This window comes from Manis javanica, chromosome 1, assembly GCF_040802235.1.
Source record: "Manis javanica isolate MJ-LG chromosome 1, MJ_LKY, whole genome shotgun sequence".
Lineage (NCBI taxonomy): Eukaryota > Metazoa > Chordata > Mammalia > Pholidota > Manidae > Manis > Manis javanica.
Window position 1 is genome coordinate 9,878,249 of NC_133156.1, and position 19,964 is coordinate 9,898,212.

The window sequence follows — 19,964 nt, forward strand, 5'->3', positions numbered from 1 at the left end:
ATCACTTTTGCATCTGTGTTCATCAGGGATATTGGCTTGTAATTTTCTTTTTTTGTGGTGTCCTTGTCTGGTTTTAGTAGCAGAGTATTGCTGGCCTTGTAAAATGAGTTTAGGGGCACTCCCCTCCCCTTCAATTTTTAGGAAGAGTTTGAGAAGAATAAGTTTGAATTCCCTCTGAATGTTTGGTAGAATTCACCAATAAAGCTATTTGGTTCTGGACTTTTGTCTTATGGGAGTTTTTTACCTTAATAATTCAGTCTCCTTACTGGTATACAACCTGTTCAAATGTTCTATTTTTTCATGATTCATTCTTGGAAGATTTTATGTTTCTGTGAATTTATCCATTTCTTCTAGGTTGTCCAAATTGTTGGTATATAATTGTTAAAAACAGTCTATGACCTTTTCTATTTCTGTGGTATCAGTTGTAGTATCTCCTTTTTTGTGTTTCTGAGCCTTCTCTGTCACTGAGTCTAGCTAGAGGTTTGTCAGTTTGCTTTAACTTTTCAAAGAGCCAGCACTTAATATCATTGATCTTTTATAGTGTCTTTTTAGTCCCTATCTCACATATTTCCACTCAGATCCTTATTATTTCCTTCTACTTACTTTCGACTTCATTTGTTTTTTTCCTAGGTCATTTAGGTTGATTATTTGAGGGGTTTTTTTGTTTATTGACGTAGGCCTGTAACACTATGAACTTAACCTCACAGAACTGCTTTCTCTGCATCCCATAGATTTTGGTGTTGTATTTCTGCTTTCATTTCAAGTTAGTTATTTCTTCATTAATCCATTGATTGTTCAGTAGCATGTTTAATGTCAATGTATTTGTGATTTTTTCCAGTTTTCTTGTTGTAATTATTTTCTAATATCAAGAAAAGATGTTTGGTATGATTTCAGTTCTCTTAAATTTATTAAGATTTGTTTGTGCCCTAACATGTGACCTCTGCTGGAGAATGTCCCATGTGCACTTGAGAAGAATGTGTATTTTTCTGCCTTTGAATGGAATGTTCTGTACAGATTGAGTCCTTCTGGTCTAACATGTTGTTTAAAGCCAGTGTTTCCTTACTGACATTCCATCTGGATGATCTATGCATTGATGTAAGTGAGGTATTAAAGTGCCCTACAGTTATTGTATTGTTGTCGATTTTTCTTTTTAGCTCTTGTTATATTTTACCATATATATTCAGGTGTTCATATGTTGGGTGCATAAATACTTACAAATGTTATACCCTTTTATTGGGTTGACCCCTTTATTGTTTTGTAATACTCTTCTTGTTTTATTATTATTTGTGTCTTAAAAATCTGAACTGTCTGACATAAGTATAGCTGCACCAGCTTCCTTTTCATGTCTGTTTGTATGGAGTATCTTTTTCTGTCCATTCACTTTGAGTCTTTTGTGGGATTTTACATCTGAAGTGAGTCTCTTGTGGGCAGAATATAGGTGGGCCTTGTTTTTTTTTTTAATCCGTTCAGCTATTCTCTGTCTTTTGATTAGAGAATTTAGCCCATTTACATTTAAAATAATGATAGGTATGTACTTATTGCCATTTTAATTGTTTTCTGGATTTTTTTAGTTCCTCTCTTTTTCTTTAGCTCTTGTAGTTTGGTGACTTTCTTTAGTGTTAAATTCTTCTTCCATTTTTTTATGTATCTACTTGAGGTTTTTGCTTTGTGGTTACTGTGAGAATCACATGTTATAGCATATATTTGTACAGCAGTCTATTTTAAATTGCTACTAACTAAAATTTAACACATTCTAAAAGTCTACATATTTATGCCTCTCTCTCTCATTTTGGTTTTCATATTTTACAACTTTTTTTTTTCATTTATCTTCATGTGTTCTGTTGACCCAGGCGGTGATGTGTTCACCTTGCCTAGGATTAGTAACAAACTATAGATATTCGGAATTACATGTTGGGTTTATTTTTTCCAACATTAATGAATTATTTATTTATTTTTTAGATGTTAACATCTACTTTTCTTTTTTGATATCATTAATGTACAGTTAATTGAACCTTATGATTACTAGACTCCCCCCATTATCAAGTCCCCCCCACATACCCCATTACAGTCACTGTCCATCAGCGTAGTAACATGCTATAGAATCATTGACTTCTCTGTATATGCTGCCTTTCCCATGCCCCACCCCGCAATATGTGTGCTAATCCTAATGCCCTATTTTCCCCCTTATCCCTCCCTTCCCACCCATCCTCCCCAGTCCCTTTCCTCTTGGTAACTGTTTCATATTTTACAACATTTTATACTGCATATCCCTTAACTAATTATTGTAATATAGCTAATTTTCCCTCTTTAATCTTCTAAAATTCATACTAGCTTTATAAGCAATTATTCCCTTATCTTTACTATGTATTTGCCTTTTCTAGTGGGACCTTTATTTTCATGGTTTCTTGTTACTAGTTAGTGCCTTTTCTTTTCAGCCTAAAGAAGTCTCTTTAATGTTTCTGGGGATAGACTTCTTAAGCTTTTTTTTGTCTGGAAAACTCTTCTCTCTCTCCTTCAATTCTAAATGATAGTCTTGCCAGGTAGAGTGTTGCTGGTTCTAAGTTTTCTTCCTTTCAGTACTTTGAACATATCATGGCTTCTGACACTCAAAGTTTCTGCTGGGGAATCTGCTCATAGTTTTTTCAGGCATGGTGAGGTAGATACAGGAGAGTTGTCTCTTTTATGTAACAAGTTGTTTTCTCTTGGAAATTTTAAGATTCTCTATTTTTAACCTTTGACATTTTAATTATAATGTGCCTTTGTATCCCTTTCTTTGGGTTTACCTTATTTGGAACACTCTGCTTCTCGCCCAGATGTCTGTTTCTTTCTCCAGGTTAAGGAAATTTTCAGCCATTATTTCTTCAAATAATTTTTCTGCCCTTCCCTCTTTTCTCCTTCTGGGACCCCCATCATACCAAAGTTACTCTGCTTGACATCCTAGAGGTCCCTGTGGCTGCCTTTACTTTTTTTTTGCCTGCTCTGTTTGGTTGAGTTCCACTGTCCTGACTTCCAGGTTGCTGATCCTTTCCTCTGCTTCATCTAAACTGCTATTAATCCCTCTAGTGTTTTTATAGTTCAGTCATTTTATTACTTAGCTGTGTGACTTATTTCAGTACTTTGTTATGTTTTCTATCTCTTTGTTCAAGTTCTCACTGTGTTCATCTGTTCTTCTCCCAGGCCACATGAGAGCATAGGGGCAGGGCAAGCTCACCAGCACAGAGCAAGGTAGAGAGACCACAAAAATGATACCCACTAGTACTAGCAAGATGGAGTGAACATGCAAAAATGGCACCTACCAGTGCCTCACTTCCCAGAGAACATCCCAAGAGTTGGAGTGCCTGATGTGGAGTATAAACCCATCATTCTTTGGGAAAAACTGCATATTTGTAAGATCCCTCATGATTGTGGGTCACTGTGCCAGGACTAGAGTTCTAGTGAAAACACATCTCTGCCCCTCCTACCATCTCATTGTGGCCTTGTTATGCTTTGTTCTGAGGGAGCTCTTCAGCTAATTTTTAGGTCTTTTTCAGAGGGGATGATCCATATGTAACTGTAGATTTGAGTGGAAGTGAGTTCAGGATCTTTCTACTCCACCACCTTCCTAATGTACATTTTAGGACTATTTTTTTTAATTCTGAAATACTAGTTGTCAAGGGTGTTCTAAATTCGTGAATAGTTTTTATCAATTCAAAAATATCTGTGAGCAGTGGTATTCTGGTAAATATGTTTAATGATCAGTCCTCAGGAAGAACAGCTTTCATTTTTAGCATTTAATAATTAGTAGTTTAAATAGTCTGCTAAGCTAATTTCAAGGCACCAGACATGAAGCAAAGGTGGGAAGATGTGTGTACAGTAAACTCACAGCTAGTGTGAGCCGTCTCCAGGGTACCATGGCCTTGAAACCCCAGATAAGGAAAGGTAGATTTTTCCCATTGCTTCCAATGAATCCACTAACTTATAAACTATGTAACTTGTTCAGAATGCATCTGTTCAGAATGTACTATAAATTCTTAGGTTCATAAATTTATGTCCAGTATCATGGTCCAGATTTTCATAGCATTAGATCTATAATCTTAGTTTTAGAAAAGGTCACCATCAAATAATACACTTATGTTCTTCAAAGGTACTATAATTAAGACAAAAACAGCTTAAAGCTGACAATGTGTAATTTAACACTAAGTATATAGTACTTAAAGCCTCAGAGCCTAAAGAAAAAGTAAAAGGAATGAGTTTGTGATGTTTTTATTCTGGCTTTCTACTTCCCTAATATAGTGTACACTTGCAAGTAAAGCATTCTTTTAACATCCTAGTTAAGAATGAATGAATGTCATCACACTGCACAGTGTAAGAAAAGTCAGTCAAACAAAGGACAAAACATATCAGTTAAAGACTCTTTATCCTCCCAAACTTGAAATACTTCAAATTTTAGATAAAATTCTTCTTTGACCCCAAAAGACACATGACATTGATAAATTGATATATCTAATACATTCAGAAAATGTTCTATAACAGACTTTTACCACATAGATAGAAGCCTGAAATCAAACTCCACCTTCATTCTTTTAAGGTTAATGGGATAAATGTAGACTCCAAAGCAGGTAGTTTTCTAACAGTGACAGTTTTTCTTCCACTGAACTAGAACATAACTCTTTTCCATCCCATGTATGTGTCCTTTAAATTGTGCCATGACAGATAGTACAGATCTTTTAATATGTAGAAAGGTGAATAAAGATATCAGCAACATACTAAAATTCATGGAGATAATATATCTCAAATGGTTTAGTTAGAAACAAATCAAGGACAGCATTTCTGGATTCTTTTTGAAACTATATTTTAATCTGATATCCTTTCAACGTGTACCTTGCCCAGGAAGCTGTTGATGGCAGTTTGATCAAAGCACCATGTTTTTATGAAAAAAAGAATGTTGTCATACAGACATAAGTTATTGTCCCAAAGATGATATTTTTAGACAAATCTAAACTTTTGATACAAAGCCATTGATCACATTAATTAGTTCTAGTATCTAAAAAAATATTAGAAGTACTAAGTATGATTAACATTCTAAAAGGAGTATGGCAGCTGAATTTTAAGTTCCTCTGATTATTGATAATAAAAAAACTGCCATGGATGTATCAAAGCAACATTTTACATAATTTTTCAGGTCTTTTAAGTATCAGAATGTAGGTTGCCAGCTCTAATTTGCACAAACAACTTGAATATAGGGAGTCTCAGACTGAAGCAAGTGTGGGAACTAATCAGCCCCTGCATCCCTTCTCCTGTACAATCCTCTGTACAAACAGGTGCTTCATTTGATGCACCTTTTCAAAAAGCGAACCACTCAACAGGTAACGAAAGGTGCTTCGCAATCCCACTTATGACATTAAGCTGCTTATTACTTACATCAATTTTGTATGTTTTTAACATTAGATTTATGGAAAATTTACAAACAGAGATCCAAGAAATGGAATTCCTTCAGTTCTCTAAAGGTTTGAATTTTATGAGAAAAGAAGACTTTGCAGAGTGGCTACTTTTTTTCACTAACACTGAAAATAAAGACATTTATTGGAAAAATGTGAGAGAGAAGTTGTCAGCAGGAGAGGTTGGTATGGCCTTTTTATTATGCCTGTGATAAAGATGAAATATTGTGAGACATATTTATATGATTAAATGAAGTAACTTCCAAATTAACCAAAATATGTTACTCTGTTATTTAAGCATAAAATCAAGTTGAGAAATGTTCTCCATATACTGTTTTCTTAAGAAGGAACAATTACTAAGATATACTCAGTATGACAAACAGGAGTTTTACAATGCAAATAATGTCAGGAATAAGATAAGAATGTCCACTATTACCATTATTACTTCCTGTTATTCTGGAAGTCTCAGCCAGTACAAATTAACAAGATAAAAGAGTGTAAAATTTGAAAGATTACAGTTGTCTTTGTGTGCGTATGTGTGGAAATATGCCCAGAGAACCCAAGAGAATCAAGTTGAAAAACCATCAGAAACAATAAAAATTCAAGAAAGTATCCGTTATAATGCTAGTTATTAGAAATAGCTCTTCTGCAACTTAGGATATATAATGGTGCGTGTGTGTGTGTGTGTGTGTGTGCGCGCGCGCGCATGAGGTGCATGAAATGATGTTTGCCAAACTATTAATAATCGTTGGTACATTGCAGTGAGATTTCAAGTGACTTTTATTGTTCCAAAACATTTTGGGCATGTGTTTTAATATAATTTTTTAAAGCTATTTCTATAGTGAGGAAAAAGAAAATAAAATAAGGTCCCATTTACAATTACAGTAAAATATTTAACAATTAGAAATAAATATAACAAAAAATAAACTTTAAAGTCTTGATGGATATAAAAGAAAACTTACCCAACTATAACAACATCCCTTATTACTGAATAGGAAGTCTCAGTATTATAAATACAGCAGTTTTCCCTAAAATTAGTCTATAAAGGTAATGGTTATATGGTCAGATCCACCTGGGTTTGCTGCAAATTAATCCTGCAGCCCCCGAGGCTGACACAAGGACGGGTCAGTTCTTACATGTCCGTTGCAGGCTGACACCCACACAGTTGCTCAGGTGCCCAGACTCTCCAAGGCTCTGCCGTCTTGGAGCTTTAACGTCTGAAGAACCACCATCCTCAGAGGCTGTAGAGGAAAACAAAGGAAAGAGTCACATTCCAGCAAGTGTTTGGCCTGGAAACATCACCTTTGGCTACCGGCCAGACTAATTACATGACCCCCCTAACTGCAAGGAGGTGAGGTGTAATCTTACATGTGTACAGGAATCGGGAGAGAACCAGGTATTGCTGATCACCAATGGGTTTCAGTGCAAATGCCATCAGATTCTCAAGAGGGGCCAGATGAGCCATAAAAGTTTAAATGAAGACTGCTGGGGGGGGTGGGCACACGGAAACTCTCTGTGCCTTCCCCACAGTTTTGCTGTAAACTTAAAACTGCCCATAAAAAATGAAGTACTTTTTTAAAAGAATGCCAGTATATTAAATTGTATCATCAAACATTGGTAACTAAAATGTTACTGACAATTGAAATTCACACACACAACAATTGAACAGAATGTAAAGTCCAAAAATAGACCCAAATACACAGGGAAACTTTGTATATGTAAACACTTATCGCAGAATAGTTGGGTAAAAGAATAATTAATAAATGGCATTAGAATAATTTACTAGCCGTCTGAGGGAGAAAATGAAGGTAAATCTCTACCACACTCCTTACTCTAAATGAGTTCCAGATGGTCCAAAAAATTAAATGTTAAAGAGAAAAATGAAACTAAGTAAATATAGAAGAAAACTTGGAAACAATCATTTTAGAAGGGGGTATGTATATCTTTGTATGTAAAACCCAGAAGTTTTCGAGGAAATTTTTATAAAATTACTTCTAAAAGTTAAAATCCTGCTGCATCCCCTCATCACCCCCAAAACTATAAAGTCAAAAGAAAGATGTAACAAAAGGGGGTGAATACTGGTATCACATGTAATAGATCAATTTCTTTTATTTCTAATGGCATCTTTAAAAAGCAATTTTAAAGGACCTGACATTTTACCCTATTTATTTAATCTATAGTGGGTTCTTAGAAATCAGTGTTAGTGACTTCAAAATATCTTAGATTTTCATCTTTTTTCCAAGTTTGCCTGCACCATCCCATGGCTGCTGGCAGGAGACACAGACTACTGGGTCGGAGACAAAGACCTTCACCATTCGCAGCAGAGCAGCAGCGTGTGCAGGTCCTCTCTGGCCTCCCAAGTCCCACAGGGACAGGACAGCCCCTCACGGCCCCTGCGGGTGCCGCCCACAAGTGGATGTGCACCCCAGCCTGGGAACCTCACCTTAGGAAACCTGCATCTTTTCTAATGGGCAGTACACAAAGCTGTCCTCTCCCAAGGGAGACACTGTCTGTACCAAGGCTGTTCACCGTACAAATGTCCTTGGAAAGACGGTCTGGAACAAAAAAGGGGTCAGTGCCTCTGTTTTCAAGATAAGCAGAATCATGAAAGGCTCATGGAAAATTATGTCCCAGCAAAAGGTACCTAACAACCCATTAAAACTTTGGGCAGAGGACCCAGAGAAATCCAAAAATAACTAATAAAAACATAAAAGTGAAAAACATTTAATTTCATTCACTGTTAAAGACACACAGATTCAGACAACGATGACATAACAATTCTCACCTTTCAGTAAAGCAAAAATTAAGCAGGTTGCACCCACTGCCTGCTTTCAGATCATGATACAGAGAAACAACCAGTCTTACTTGTGCTGATGAGATCTGTTGTTGAGAAAATAAAGCAAAGTAGAATATGTGAAGAGAATGCTCCCAAGTGTAAAGCAAGGGTGTATGTGTGCATTAAATTAAAACTATAAATTATCAGAAGATGAAAGCAGTGAAGCTTGAGTAAAGCCACACACATGCACAGGGCATGACCCAGAAGGTACCCACAAAGAGAAACTTTTTTCTCAGGCAGGGAGGGAAGAAGTTACTTTCAAATTAAGAATTTTCACACTTTGTTTACTTTTCATTGGAAAACCTAGGGTTTTTTTTAAAGCTTATTTTTGTTTGTTTTTAAGTGAATAGGTTTGAAGTCACACGGACCAACGTTCAAATCCTGGTGTGTTCCATTTTGTAGACCTTGGGTAATTACTTAGTCCCTGAAGGGTTATTGCCTAAGGCTTAGAGAGGCCAAAACCATACACAGTAAATGGCAGGACGGAAGTTCAATACAGGTCCATCGAACTCTAAAACCCAGTGCTGTTAGCCAGTGCTGTGTTCTCTGGTAAAGCAAAGCAGAACAGCGAGGAGGCGGACCCCTGAACAGGAAGTGTGAGTCTCCTCAGGCTGTCCTAACAAAACACCACAGACTCAGTGGCTTAAACGAGAAATGTTCTCCCATCCAGAAGCCTGGAAGTCCGCGACCAAGGCCCCAGGAGGCTGGTGCGTGGTGAGGTCTCCTCCCAGCCTGCACACCACTGCCTTCTTGCTTTCCTCTGTGCTTACGTGAAGGAGGAGAAGGAGCTCTGGTGTCTCCTCCCCTCGTCAGGACCCCAGTCCTAGTGGATTAGCTGTGACCGCATTTAGCCTTTAGCCTTACTTGGCCTCAGCTTCCTCCCTAAAGGCCTGTCTCCAAACACAGTCACTCGGGAATTGAGGCTTCAGCATATGAAATTTGAGGGGATACAATTCGGTCTGTATCACAGGGCCACCCCAAGTCTTGCACTGCACAACTCCAGGAGGCCCCCTGTTGGCATAGCCTGCAGAATGCACGGCCACACACAGTGGCCCTGCCCTTAGTCTCTTGGGGTTCCTCCTAATTTCAAAAATCTATAATTGTTATTCTGTATATTAAGCTTTTTAATAGACTTACTTAGGAAGATTGTTTATATGCTTTATGACAGAAAAAAGGACTCACTTATGGTCATAATGTCATTTAATGTATTTAGAAAGTTATAACAAAAACTTATTTTTTTATTTTATTAGAACATTAGTTTGGATGAATTCAAGTCATTCTGTCATTTTACGACCCATTTGGAAGACTTTGCTATTGCTATGCAAATGTTTAGTTTAGCTCATCGCCCTGTCAGACTAGGTAAGTTACATGAATTATTTAATTTTTATCATTTATAATCAATGCCAGTCTATTTTACAACTGGAAGGTATCAGTCAAGGATCCAGTTATCAGTAAAACAATTCATTGTCCCTCTGATTAATTCAGTGTGCTTGTTCTAGATTTACAACACCGACACTCACATTAAGGACTGAGTTTATTTGCTTCTACTTTCTTACTTTTCCCCTGAGAAGGGAATATTTAAATATGCAGGTTTAATACTGATTAGATTAAAATAGCCTACTTATTATCTTGCAGTTGTATTCATGGCATTTCTCAGCCAAATTTATTTGAATATAATCTTGATGAGTATTTTTGGTTTTGTTTTACTTTCCAAATTATAAATATTTTAGATTTGTGCTTGCTCTTCAAATAACAAAAATGTAGATTAATTCCACATAGACTCTTTCACACAGTTGATGAGTTGTTCTGTGCTTCCTTTCTCAGCGGAGTTTAAGAGAGCTGTCAAAGTGGCGACAGGACAGGAGCTCTCCAACAATATTTTGGACACCGTCTTCAAGCTCTTTGATTTGGATGGCGATGAGTGTCTGAGCCACGAGGAGTTTCTTGGGGTGTTAAAAAACAGGATGCATCGAGGCTTATGGGTAACAGATTTGAGTATTTAAATGACTACTTGTTTACACGTAACTTAAGTGAATGATAATAAACAGAATTTGAGCAAATGTATAGTCCTAACTGGACTTCATCATTTGTAAAGAGATGATAAGCTGTAATTACACCAGAGCTATCTCCTATAAATGATAGCCAATATTTTTCTTTGCTTTTCCTTTTAAATGTAAATCTAATCAGAAATCATGACCCAGAATTTTACTTTGGGCTCTGTAGTTAAACATACCTAGGTTCACATCCCAGCTCTATTACTTACTACCAAATCTCGCAAAACCACATTATTTTCTGAGCCTCAGATTCCTCATCTGTAAAATGAGGAAACTAATACAATCTACCAAGAGGAATTATTGTGAGAATTAAATGTAGAATACTTAATAGAATGGCTAAGACAGTTGAAGTAAATGTTAGCTATTGTCAATATTCATTCAAATTCACCTACTGGTCTTTAACTATCAGAGAAAGCAAACTCAAAATTTTATTAAATTAGAATCTACTGCAAACAGTCTCATGAAAGCAGTCTATAGGGGATTAAAGATGGTGGTGTGACAGTTGAGACAGAGGCTTCCTTCTGAAACCACATATAATACAAAAATGTAATTAATACAACTAACCCTGATAGAGCAACAGGAAAGAGGACTGCGCCAGACTACATACACCTAGAGAAAAGAGCAGACCTCACAGAGCAGGGTAACGTACCAAAGCTGTGGCCCAGCGAGACCCAAGCCCTTCCCGCATCCAAGCTCACCAGCAGGAGGAAGAGAAATGGAGCAGGGATGGAGGGGAGACCTGGAACTCGTCAATACCTAGCTCTGGAGTCTGCTCTGGAAGCACAAACCTACATTTCATGGTGCTTTCATGATACTGGTGTGATTACGGGGTTAGAAAGCTAATACAGTCAGAATTCCTGGAGAGACTGAGATTCCAGCTGCTTGTGAAAAACAGGGATCCATATCCAGCTGCTCTGGGACAAAAGCTTATACCTGTGTGCCAGGCCCACTGGCTCAGGCAGTGGAGACAGGCACAGCAGCCGGGAAGCAGGAAACAGCTCTTTCCTCAACCCAGGCACCAGTACCGCTCCCCTGCAACCCCCGACATTGCTTCAGGGGCTCAGCAGCTCCAGAGACTACAGCTTCTGGACACTACAGGGCGCCATATACAAATATGAAATGCCAAAGGAACCTAGTACAGAGTAAAATTATTAATACAACTCCCAAAAAAGATTTAAATGACATGGACCTCATGACTCTTCCTGAAAGGGAGTTCAAAATAAAAATCATTAACATGCTCATGGAGGTAAGGAAAGATATTCAAGAACTCAGGAATAAATTCTGGTCAGAGATCCAATCATTGAAGAGCATGATGGAGGGTATTAAAAGCAGGCTGGATACAGTGGAGGAGACTATAAATGAAATAGAAACTAGGTAAGAGGAATACAAAGAAGCTGAGGCACAGAGAGAAACACGGATCTCTAAGAATGAAAGAATATTGAGAGAACTGTGTGACCAATCCAAACAGAACAAAATTTGCATTATAGATACCAGAAGAAGAAGAGGGAGAGAAAGGGATAGAAAGTGTCTTTGAGGAGGTAATTACTGATAACTTCCCCAATCTGGGGAAGGAGATAGTCTCTCACGCCATGGAGATCCACAGATCTCCCAACAGAAGGGACCCAAGGAAGACAACACCAAGACACATAGTAATGAAAATGGCAAACATCAAGGGTAAGGACAAACTATTAAAAGCAGCCAGACAGAGAAATAAGATCACATACAAAGGAAAGCCGATCAGTCTAATATCAGACTTCTCAGCAGAAACCTTACAGGCCAGAAGGGAGTGGCATGATGTATTTAATGCCATGAAGCAGAAGGGCCTGGAACCAAGATTACTTTATCCAGCAAGATTATCATTTAAATTTGAAGGAGGGATTAAACAATTTCCAGATGAGCAAAAGCTGAGAATTTACCTCCCAAAAACCATCTCTGCAGTCTATTTTGGAGGAACTGCTATAGATGGAAGTGTTCCTAAGGTTAAATAGCTGTCACCAGAGGTAGAACAGCTAATTACTAAGCAAATGCAAAAATAAGTTAACTATCCCAAAAGTCAATCAAGGGATAGACAAACAGTACAGAATATGATATCTAATATATAAAGAATGGAGGAGGAAGAAAAAGGAGGAAAAAAAGAAAAGAACCTTTAGATTGTGTTTGTAACAGCATACTAAGTGAGTTAAGTTAGACTCTTAGAAAGTAACAAAGTTAATCTTGAACCTTTGGTAACCACGAATCTAAAGCCTGAAATGGCAATAAGTACATACCTATTGATAATCACCCTAAATGTAAATGGACTGAATGCACCAATCAAAAGACGTAAGTCACTGAATGGATAAAAAAAACAAGACCCATCTATATGCTGCTTACAAGAGACTCCCCTCAAACCCAAAGACATACACAGACTAAAAGTGAAGGGATGGAAAAAGATATTTCATGCAACTAATAGGGAGAAAACAGGAGTTGCAGTACTTATATCAGACAAAATAGACTTCAAAACAAAGAAAGTCACAAGAGACAAAGAAGGACATTACATAATGATAAAGGGGTCAATCCAACAAGAAGATATAACCATTATAAATATCTGTGCTCCCAACACAGGAGCACCTACATATGTGAAACAAATACTAACTGAATTAAAAGGGGAAATAGAATGCAATGCATTCAGTCTAGGAGACTTCAACACTCCACTCACTCTGAAGGACAGATCCACCAGACAGAAGATAAGTAGAGAGGCCCTGAACAAGACATTAGAAGAGATGAACCTAACAGATATCTACAGAACTCTATACCCAAAAGCAGCAGGATACACATTCTTCTCAAGTGCACATGGAACATTTTCAAGAAGAGATCATATACTAGGCCACAAAAAAAGCCTCAGTAAATTCAAAAAGATCGAAATTGTACCAACCAGTTTCTCAGACCACAAAAGTATGAAACTAGAAATAAATTACTCAAAGAAAATTTAAAAAACCCACAAACACATGGAGGCTTCACAACATCATCCTAAATAACAAATGGATCAATGACCAAATAAAAACAGAGATCAAGCAATATATGGAGACAAATGACAATAATAATAATAATAATTCAACACCGCAACATCTGTGGGATGCAGCCAAGGCCATGCTAAGAGGAAAGCATATTGCAATACAGGCCTACCTCAAGAAAGAACAATCCCATATAAGCAGTCTAAACTCACAATTAATGCAACTAGAAAAAGAACAAATGAGGCCCTAAGTCAGTAGAGGGACATAATAAAGATTAGAGCAGAAATAAATACAACTGAGAAGAATAAAACAATAGAAATAATCAATGAAAGCAAGAGCTGGTTCTTCAAGAAAATGAGCAAAATAGATAAACCCCTAGCCAAACTTATCAAGAAAAAAAGAGTCTACACACATAAACACAATCAGAACTGAGAAAGGAAAAATCACTACGGACACCACAGAAATACAAAGAACTATTAGAGAATTCTATGAAAAATGATATGCTAACAAACTGGATAGCCTAGAAGAAATGGAAAACTTCCTAGAAAAATGCAACCTTCCAAGGCTGACCAAGGAAGAAACAAAATCTGAACAGACCAATTACCAGCAACGAAATTGAACTGGTAATCAAAAAACTACCTAAGAACAAAACCCCTGTACCAGATGGCTTCACCACTAAATTTTATCAAACATTTAGTGAAGACCTAATACCCATCCTCCTTAAAGTTTTCCAAAGAGTAGAAGAGGGAATACTTCCAAACTCATTCTATGATGCCAGCATCACTCTAATACCAAAACCAGGCAAAGACACCACAAAAAAAGAAAATTACAGACCAATATTCCTGATGAACATAGATGCAAAAATACTCAACAAAATATTAGCAAACCGAATTCAGAAATACATCAAGAGGATCATACACCTTGATCAAGAGGGATTCATTCCATGGATGCAAGGATAGCACAACACATCCACTGCATCAACAAAAAGAAGGAACAAAACAACATCATCTCCATAGATGCCAAAAGAGTATTTGATGAAATTCAACATCCCTTCATGATAAAAACTCTCAACAAAATGGATATGGAGGGCAAGTACCTCAACATAATGAAGGCCATATATGACAAACCCACAGCCAACATCATACTTAAGAGAGGTTGAAAGCTTTTCCTCTAAGATCAGGAATAAGGCAAGGATGCCCTCTCTCCCCACTTGTATTCAACATAGTACTGGAGGTTTTTGCCACAGCAATTAGACAACACAAAGAAATAAAGGGCATCCAGATTGGTAAGGAAGAAGTTAAACTGTCACTGTTTGCAGATGACATGATATTGTACGTTAAAAAAAAACTAAAGAATCCACTCCAAAACTATTAGAACTAATATCTGAATTCAGCAAAGTTGCAGGATATAAAACACACAAGTCTGTTGCCCTCCTATACACTAACAATGAACTAGCAGAGAGAGAAATCAGGAAAACAATTCCATTCATAATTGCATCAAAAAAGAATTAAATACCTCGAAATAAACCTAACCCAAGGAAGTGAAAGACCTATACCCCTGAAAACTACAAGACACTCTTAAGAGAAATTAAAGATACCAATAAATGGAAACACATCCCATTCTCATAGAAAGGAAGAATTAATATTGTCAAAATGGCCATCCTGCCTAAAGCAATCTATAGATTCAATGCAATTCCTATCAAAATACCAACAGCATTCATCAATGAAGTAGAGAAAATCATTCTAAAATTTATATGGAACCACAAAAGACCTCGAATAGCCAAAGCAATTCTGAGAAGGAAGAATAAAGCTGGAGGCATTATGCTCCCCAACTTCAAGCTCTACTACAAAGCCACAGTAATCAAGACAACTTGGTACTGGCACAAGAACAGACCCATAGACCAATGGAACAGACTAGAGAGCCCAACCATATATGGTCAATTAATATACGATAAAGGAGCCATGAATATACAAAGGGAAAATGACAGCCTCTTCAACAGCTGGTGTTAGCAAAACTGAACACCTACATGCAAGAGAATGAAACTGGATTATTGTTTAACCCCATACACAAAAGTAAACTCGAAATTGATTAAAGACTTGAATGTAAGTCATGAAACCATAAAACTCTTAGAAGACAATATAGGCAAACATCTCCTGAATATAACCATGAACAAGTTCTTCCTGCACACATCTCCTTGAGCAAGGAAACAAAAGCAAAAATGAACTCATGGGACTACATTAAACTTAAAAGTTTCTGTACAGCAAAAGACCATCAACAGAACAAAAAGGCATCCTACAGTATGGGAGAATATATTTGTAAATGACATATCTGACGAGTGGTTAACATCCAAAATATATAAATTTACACACCTCAACACCCAAGAAGCAAATAACCTGATTAAAAAATGAGCAGAGGATATGAAGAGACGGTTCTCCAAAGAAGAAATTCAGATGGCCAACAGGCACACGAAAAGATGCCCCTCATCACTAATCATCAGTGAAATTCAAAGTAAAACCACAATGAGATGTCACCTCACACCAGTAAGGATGGCCAGCATCGAAAAGACTAAGAAGAGCAAATGCTGGCCAGGATGTGGAGAAAGGGGAATCCTCCTACACTGCTGGTGGGAATGTAACCTAGTTCAACCATTGTGGAAAGCAATATGGAGGTTCCTCAAAAAAACTAAAAATAGAAATACCATTTGACCCAGGAATCCCACTCCTTGGAATTTGCCCAAAGAATACAAGTTCTCTGATTCAAAAAGACATATGCACCCCTATGTTTATCACAGCACTTTTTACAATAGCCAAGATATGGAAGCAACCTAAGTGTCCATCAGTAGATGAATGGATAAAGAAGATGTGGTACATACATAAAATGGAATACTATTCAGCCATAAGAAAGAAACAAATCCTACAATTTGCAACAACATGGATGGAGCTGGAGGACATTATGCTCACTGAAATAAGCCAGGCAGAGAAAGACAAATGCCAAATGATTTCCCTCATTTGTGGAATATAACAATGAAGCAAAACTGAAGAAACAAAATAGCAGAGTCAGAGACTCCAAGAAGGAACTAGTGGTTACCAAAGGGGAGGGGTGTGGGAAGGCAGGTGGGGAAGGAGGGAGAAGGGGACTGAGGGGCATTGTGTTTCGTACACATGGTGTGGGGGATCATGGGTAGAACAGTGTAGCACAAAGAAGGCACATAGTGAATCTGTGGCATCTTACTGCACTGATGGACAGTGACTGCATTGGGGTATGACTGGGGACTTGATAATATGGGTAAATGTAGTAGCACATTGATTTTTCATGTGAAACATTCATAAGGGTGTATATCAATCATATCTTAATAAAAATTAAAAAAATAGAAAGAAAGCAGTCTGTAGGTTGAATACAAGGGTCCAGAGATGACTACATGACAGCTGGGCCAGAGAAAGGAAAGGAGGAGGAGAGACAGAATATGGTGGGTTCCTTTAAGAAGAAGCTATTTATTTACAACTTAGAGAAGCAAATTCATTTTCCTGCTACAAACATAGCTATGGAAAATAAACAAATATGATTCCCATTAGCAAACATTTACCAGCAGTGTTGTCATCCAGCACCTCATAGTTAATAATCAAAATTCCCTACCATTTGACCCACAAATTAGAATGTAGGATCCCAGTTTCAAAAAGATACATGCACCCCTGTGTTTATCGCAACACTATTTACAATAGCCAAGAAACAGAAGCAACCTAAGTGTCCATCAGGAGATGAATGGATAAAGAAGATGTGGTACATATACACAATGGAATATTATTCAGCCATAAGAAGAAAACAAATCCTTCCATTTGCAACAGCATGGATGGAGCTAGAGGGTATTATGCTCAGTGAAATAAGCCAGGTGGAGAAAGACAAGTACCAAACAATTTCACTTATCTGTGGAGCTTAAGAACAAAGCAAAAACTGAAGGAACAAACAGCAGCAGAATCACAGAACCCAAGAAGGGACTAAGAGTTACCAGAGGGAAAGGGACTGGGGAGGGTGGGTGGGGAGTGAGGGAGAAGGGGAATAAGGAGCAGCACGATTAGCACACATAACGTTGGGGAGGGCACAGGGAAGGCAGCATAGCACAGAGAAGACCAGTGTGACTCCATAGAATCTTACTGTGCTGATGGACAGTGACTGTAGTGGGGTATGTGGTGGGGACTTGATAATGGGGGTAATCTAGTAACCACAATATTGCCCATGTGATTTTATATTAATGATACCAAAAGAAAAAAATATTATAACATTACCAGAAATTAAGTCAACCTTTGCTGTTAACAGTTTACCCACAAGTGTCTTCTCAGAGACCATTAAAAGAAAGAGCTGGGAACTAATGATAAGAAAAAACAATATATATAATCTAAAATGGACTTTTGCTTTCATTTGGCAGGTGTCCAGCAACAGTGCTGACACCAGGACCCAAACATTTTCTAACCGTTCTTTCTCATTCCGTTAAGAGGAATAATAACTACACAGAAATTTTAATTCATAAAGCACTTAGGTGAATTATATTATTTCTTCTTAAGGCTTCTTATCTAATATATTGTAACCTATTCGTTCTTCTTAATTTAGCCAAGGTTAAGGTTTAGACTGACACTTTTTATCCCCCATAACTAAAGTTCACCAGAAATGGGAAACATTGTAAAATACTATAAAAGGAGAACATTATGAAATAATTACACTTTAAAACTAATATATGAAACATGGTCACCCAAAGTCTCCATTGTCTTCTTTGGGAGGGCCCTATGGAAAGAAGTCTGGAAACAATGGGTTCATATGAACATACATGATGGGTTCATTAAAGCGAGACTATTTATTTACAACTTAGGAAAGCAAATCAACAGTTTGCCTCCATTCCTTAGAGACTGTAAGGGTATTCTTACATTGCAGTCACTTTTTATCTGTTACCCTTATTTTACATTTCTGTTGCAGTCATCTTTACAACATCATCCATCTCAAATATTTTTTGGAGGAGTGTGGGAAATAGTAACAAAGTACACATAAAGTCATGCTTACCCTTAAAAGAGAATGACTCCTTAATTTTTACTTTGAACAGGTACCACAACAACTAAGTATACAAGAATACTGGAAATGTGTGAAAAAAGAAAGCATTAAAGGAGTGAAAGAAGTCTGGAAACAAGCTGGAAAACATCCTTTTTAAAAAAAAATCACATGGAGATTATATTACTCCAAATGTCAGAATTTGGGATTTTTTTTTAAGTACTAAATGTTTTCTTCTTAAGCCTTACTGATTTCCTTTGAAATATAAATATGCCTTGTATTTGTTCTCAGTCTATTCTCTGATATAAAATAATCTCTTAATGCAATTTCATTAAAGAACTTAGTAAAATGAAAGTAATCTTTTATAAAAACAGGTATTCTGTCAGAATGTCCAGGACTGAAGTAATGCTTTGTACTTGATAAGATGGAAAACACTGACTTCTTGGACATAAAAACACAATATACCCTCTCGAAGGATCAGCAAGTACTGATAGACAAGGCCAGTATCAATTCCACAAGTCCTGATACTCCTTATAGGGCAAATTAAGGTAAAAACATTTTGGATTTTCTCATCTGTATCTTACATATCATAAAGTTCTTGTATATTTTATTTCAGTTGGCTCCATATTGGTTATCTTAAAAATAGCATAAATTTCAGTATCCTCACTGGAAACAGAATAAAGTATTTATAAAGCCAAAAATTATCAAGGTATGCTTTGTTTTCCCATGTTTTTTTTTAAAGTAAATATTCATTCCCTGCCAACCTTATTAGTTTATGTTATTAAAAACTTGTATAATTGGGATAATCTTGATCACAAAATCAGGATCTCTTGGGGTATATATTGGGTTGTGGGTAAATATTTAAAGTGGCACTAGAAATGAATTGGCATTAAATATATAATGGTATCATGAAATGGTATTTTTTAAATGTAAGGTGTTTTTTAAATGTTTTAAATATGCTTCTCAAAAATATTGCAGACATTTAAAACATGTATTAGTCCCTAGATCAGTGACTGAGTTCACGATGAGCCTGGGACATCTCATGCCTGGAAGGAAGTGCTCACAACATAACGGGACACGTCAGGAGGGCAAGAGCCCACTTGAGGGAGCTTCCCAAGCTAAATTTGACACAGTTTGAGCATCAAAGTAATTAGTATCAGTAATAGATTATAACCTGTTGAATAAAGCCAAAGCCATGAGCTTACATTGAAAACTAATTAGCTGTCTGATTAATGGGGCAAGGAAAACCTCTTTCTTACAGTTGTTAAAGGGTAAGGTATTGAAATACGTTAATTGGAAGGCCTTGAAACATGCTAAATTGGGAGACTCTTATAGTTTAGATTGAGATTGACAAGTGGTAAAAGCTTTCATCCAAGTATTAGTCAAAAAATAATTTTTTAATAAATAAATTTATTTGTTGCTGATTCTAATTCATTATTTTAGAAATAACTAATTTTTTTCCTTCTTTATTGTAAAAACAAAAGATAGACAATGCAGAAGAGCAGAGGTGTGCATCCTCCACCCATTTATTCCATTAGCCACAAAAATATTACCTAACTTTCTCCTCACCTGTCTGTCCAGATGCCCTTATGCGTAAAGAGCAGGGGTATAAAAATCCAAAAGTAAGAGTAGTTTC

General features: G+C 36.9%; 1 protein-coding gene across 3 annotated transcripts in view; it reads left to right on the forward strand.

Moving 5' to 3' along the window:
* Window positions 1-19,545, forward strand: part of MICU2 (mitochondrial calcium uptake 2) — a 137,614-nt gene extending 118,069 nt beyond the window's left edge. For all 3 annotated transcript variants that reach the window (XM_037001915.2, XM_037001914.2, XM_073226497.1), the window contains 4 exons: window positions 5,428-5,599; window positions 9,504-9,612; window positions 10,078-10,235; window positions 18,384-19,545. In XM_037001915.2, the coding sequence (XP_036857810.2) occupies window positions 5,428-5,599; window positions 9,504-9,612; window positions 10,078-10,235; window positions 18,384-18,488 (544 nt within the window). In that variant the 3' untranslated portion in view covers window positions 18,489-19,545. The remainder of the gene's footprint in view (window positions 1-5,427; window positions 5,600-9,503; window positions 9,613-10,077; window positions 10,236-18,383) is intronic.
* Window positions 19,546-19,964: the final 419 nt, after the last annotated feature.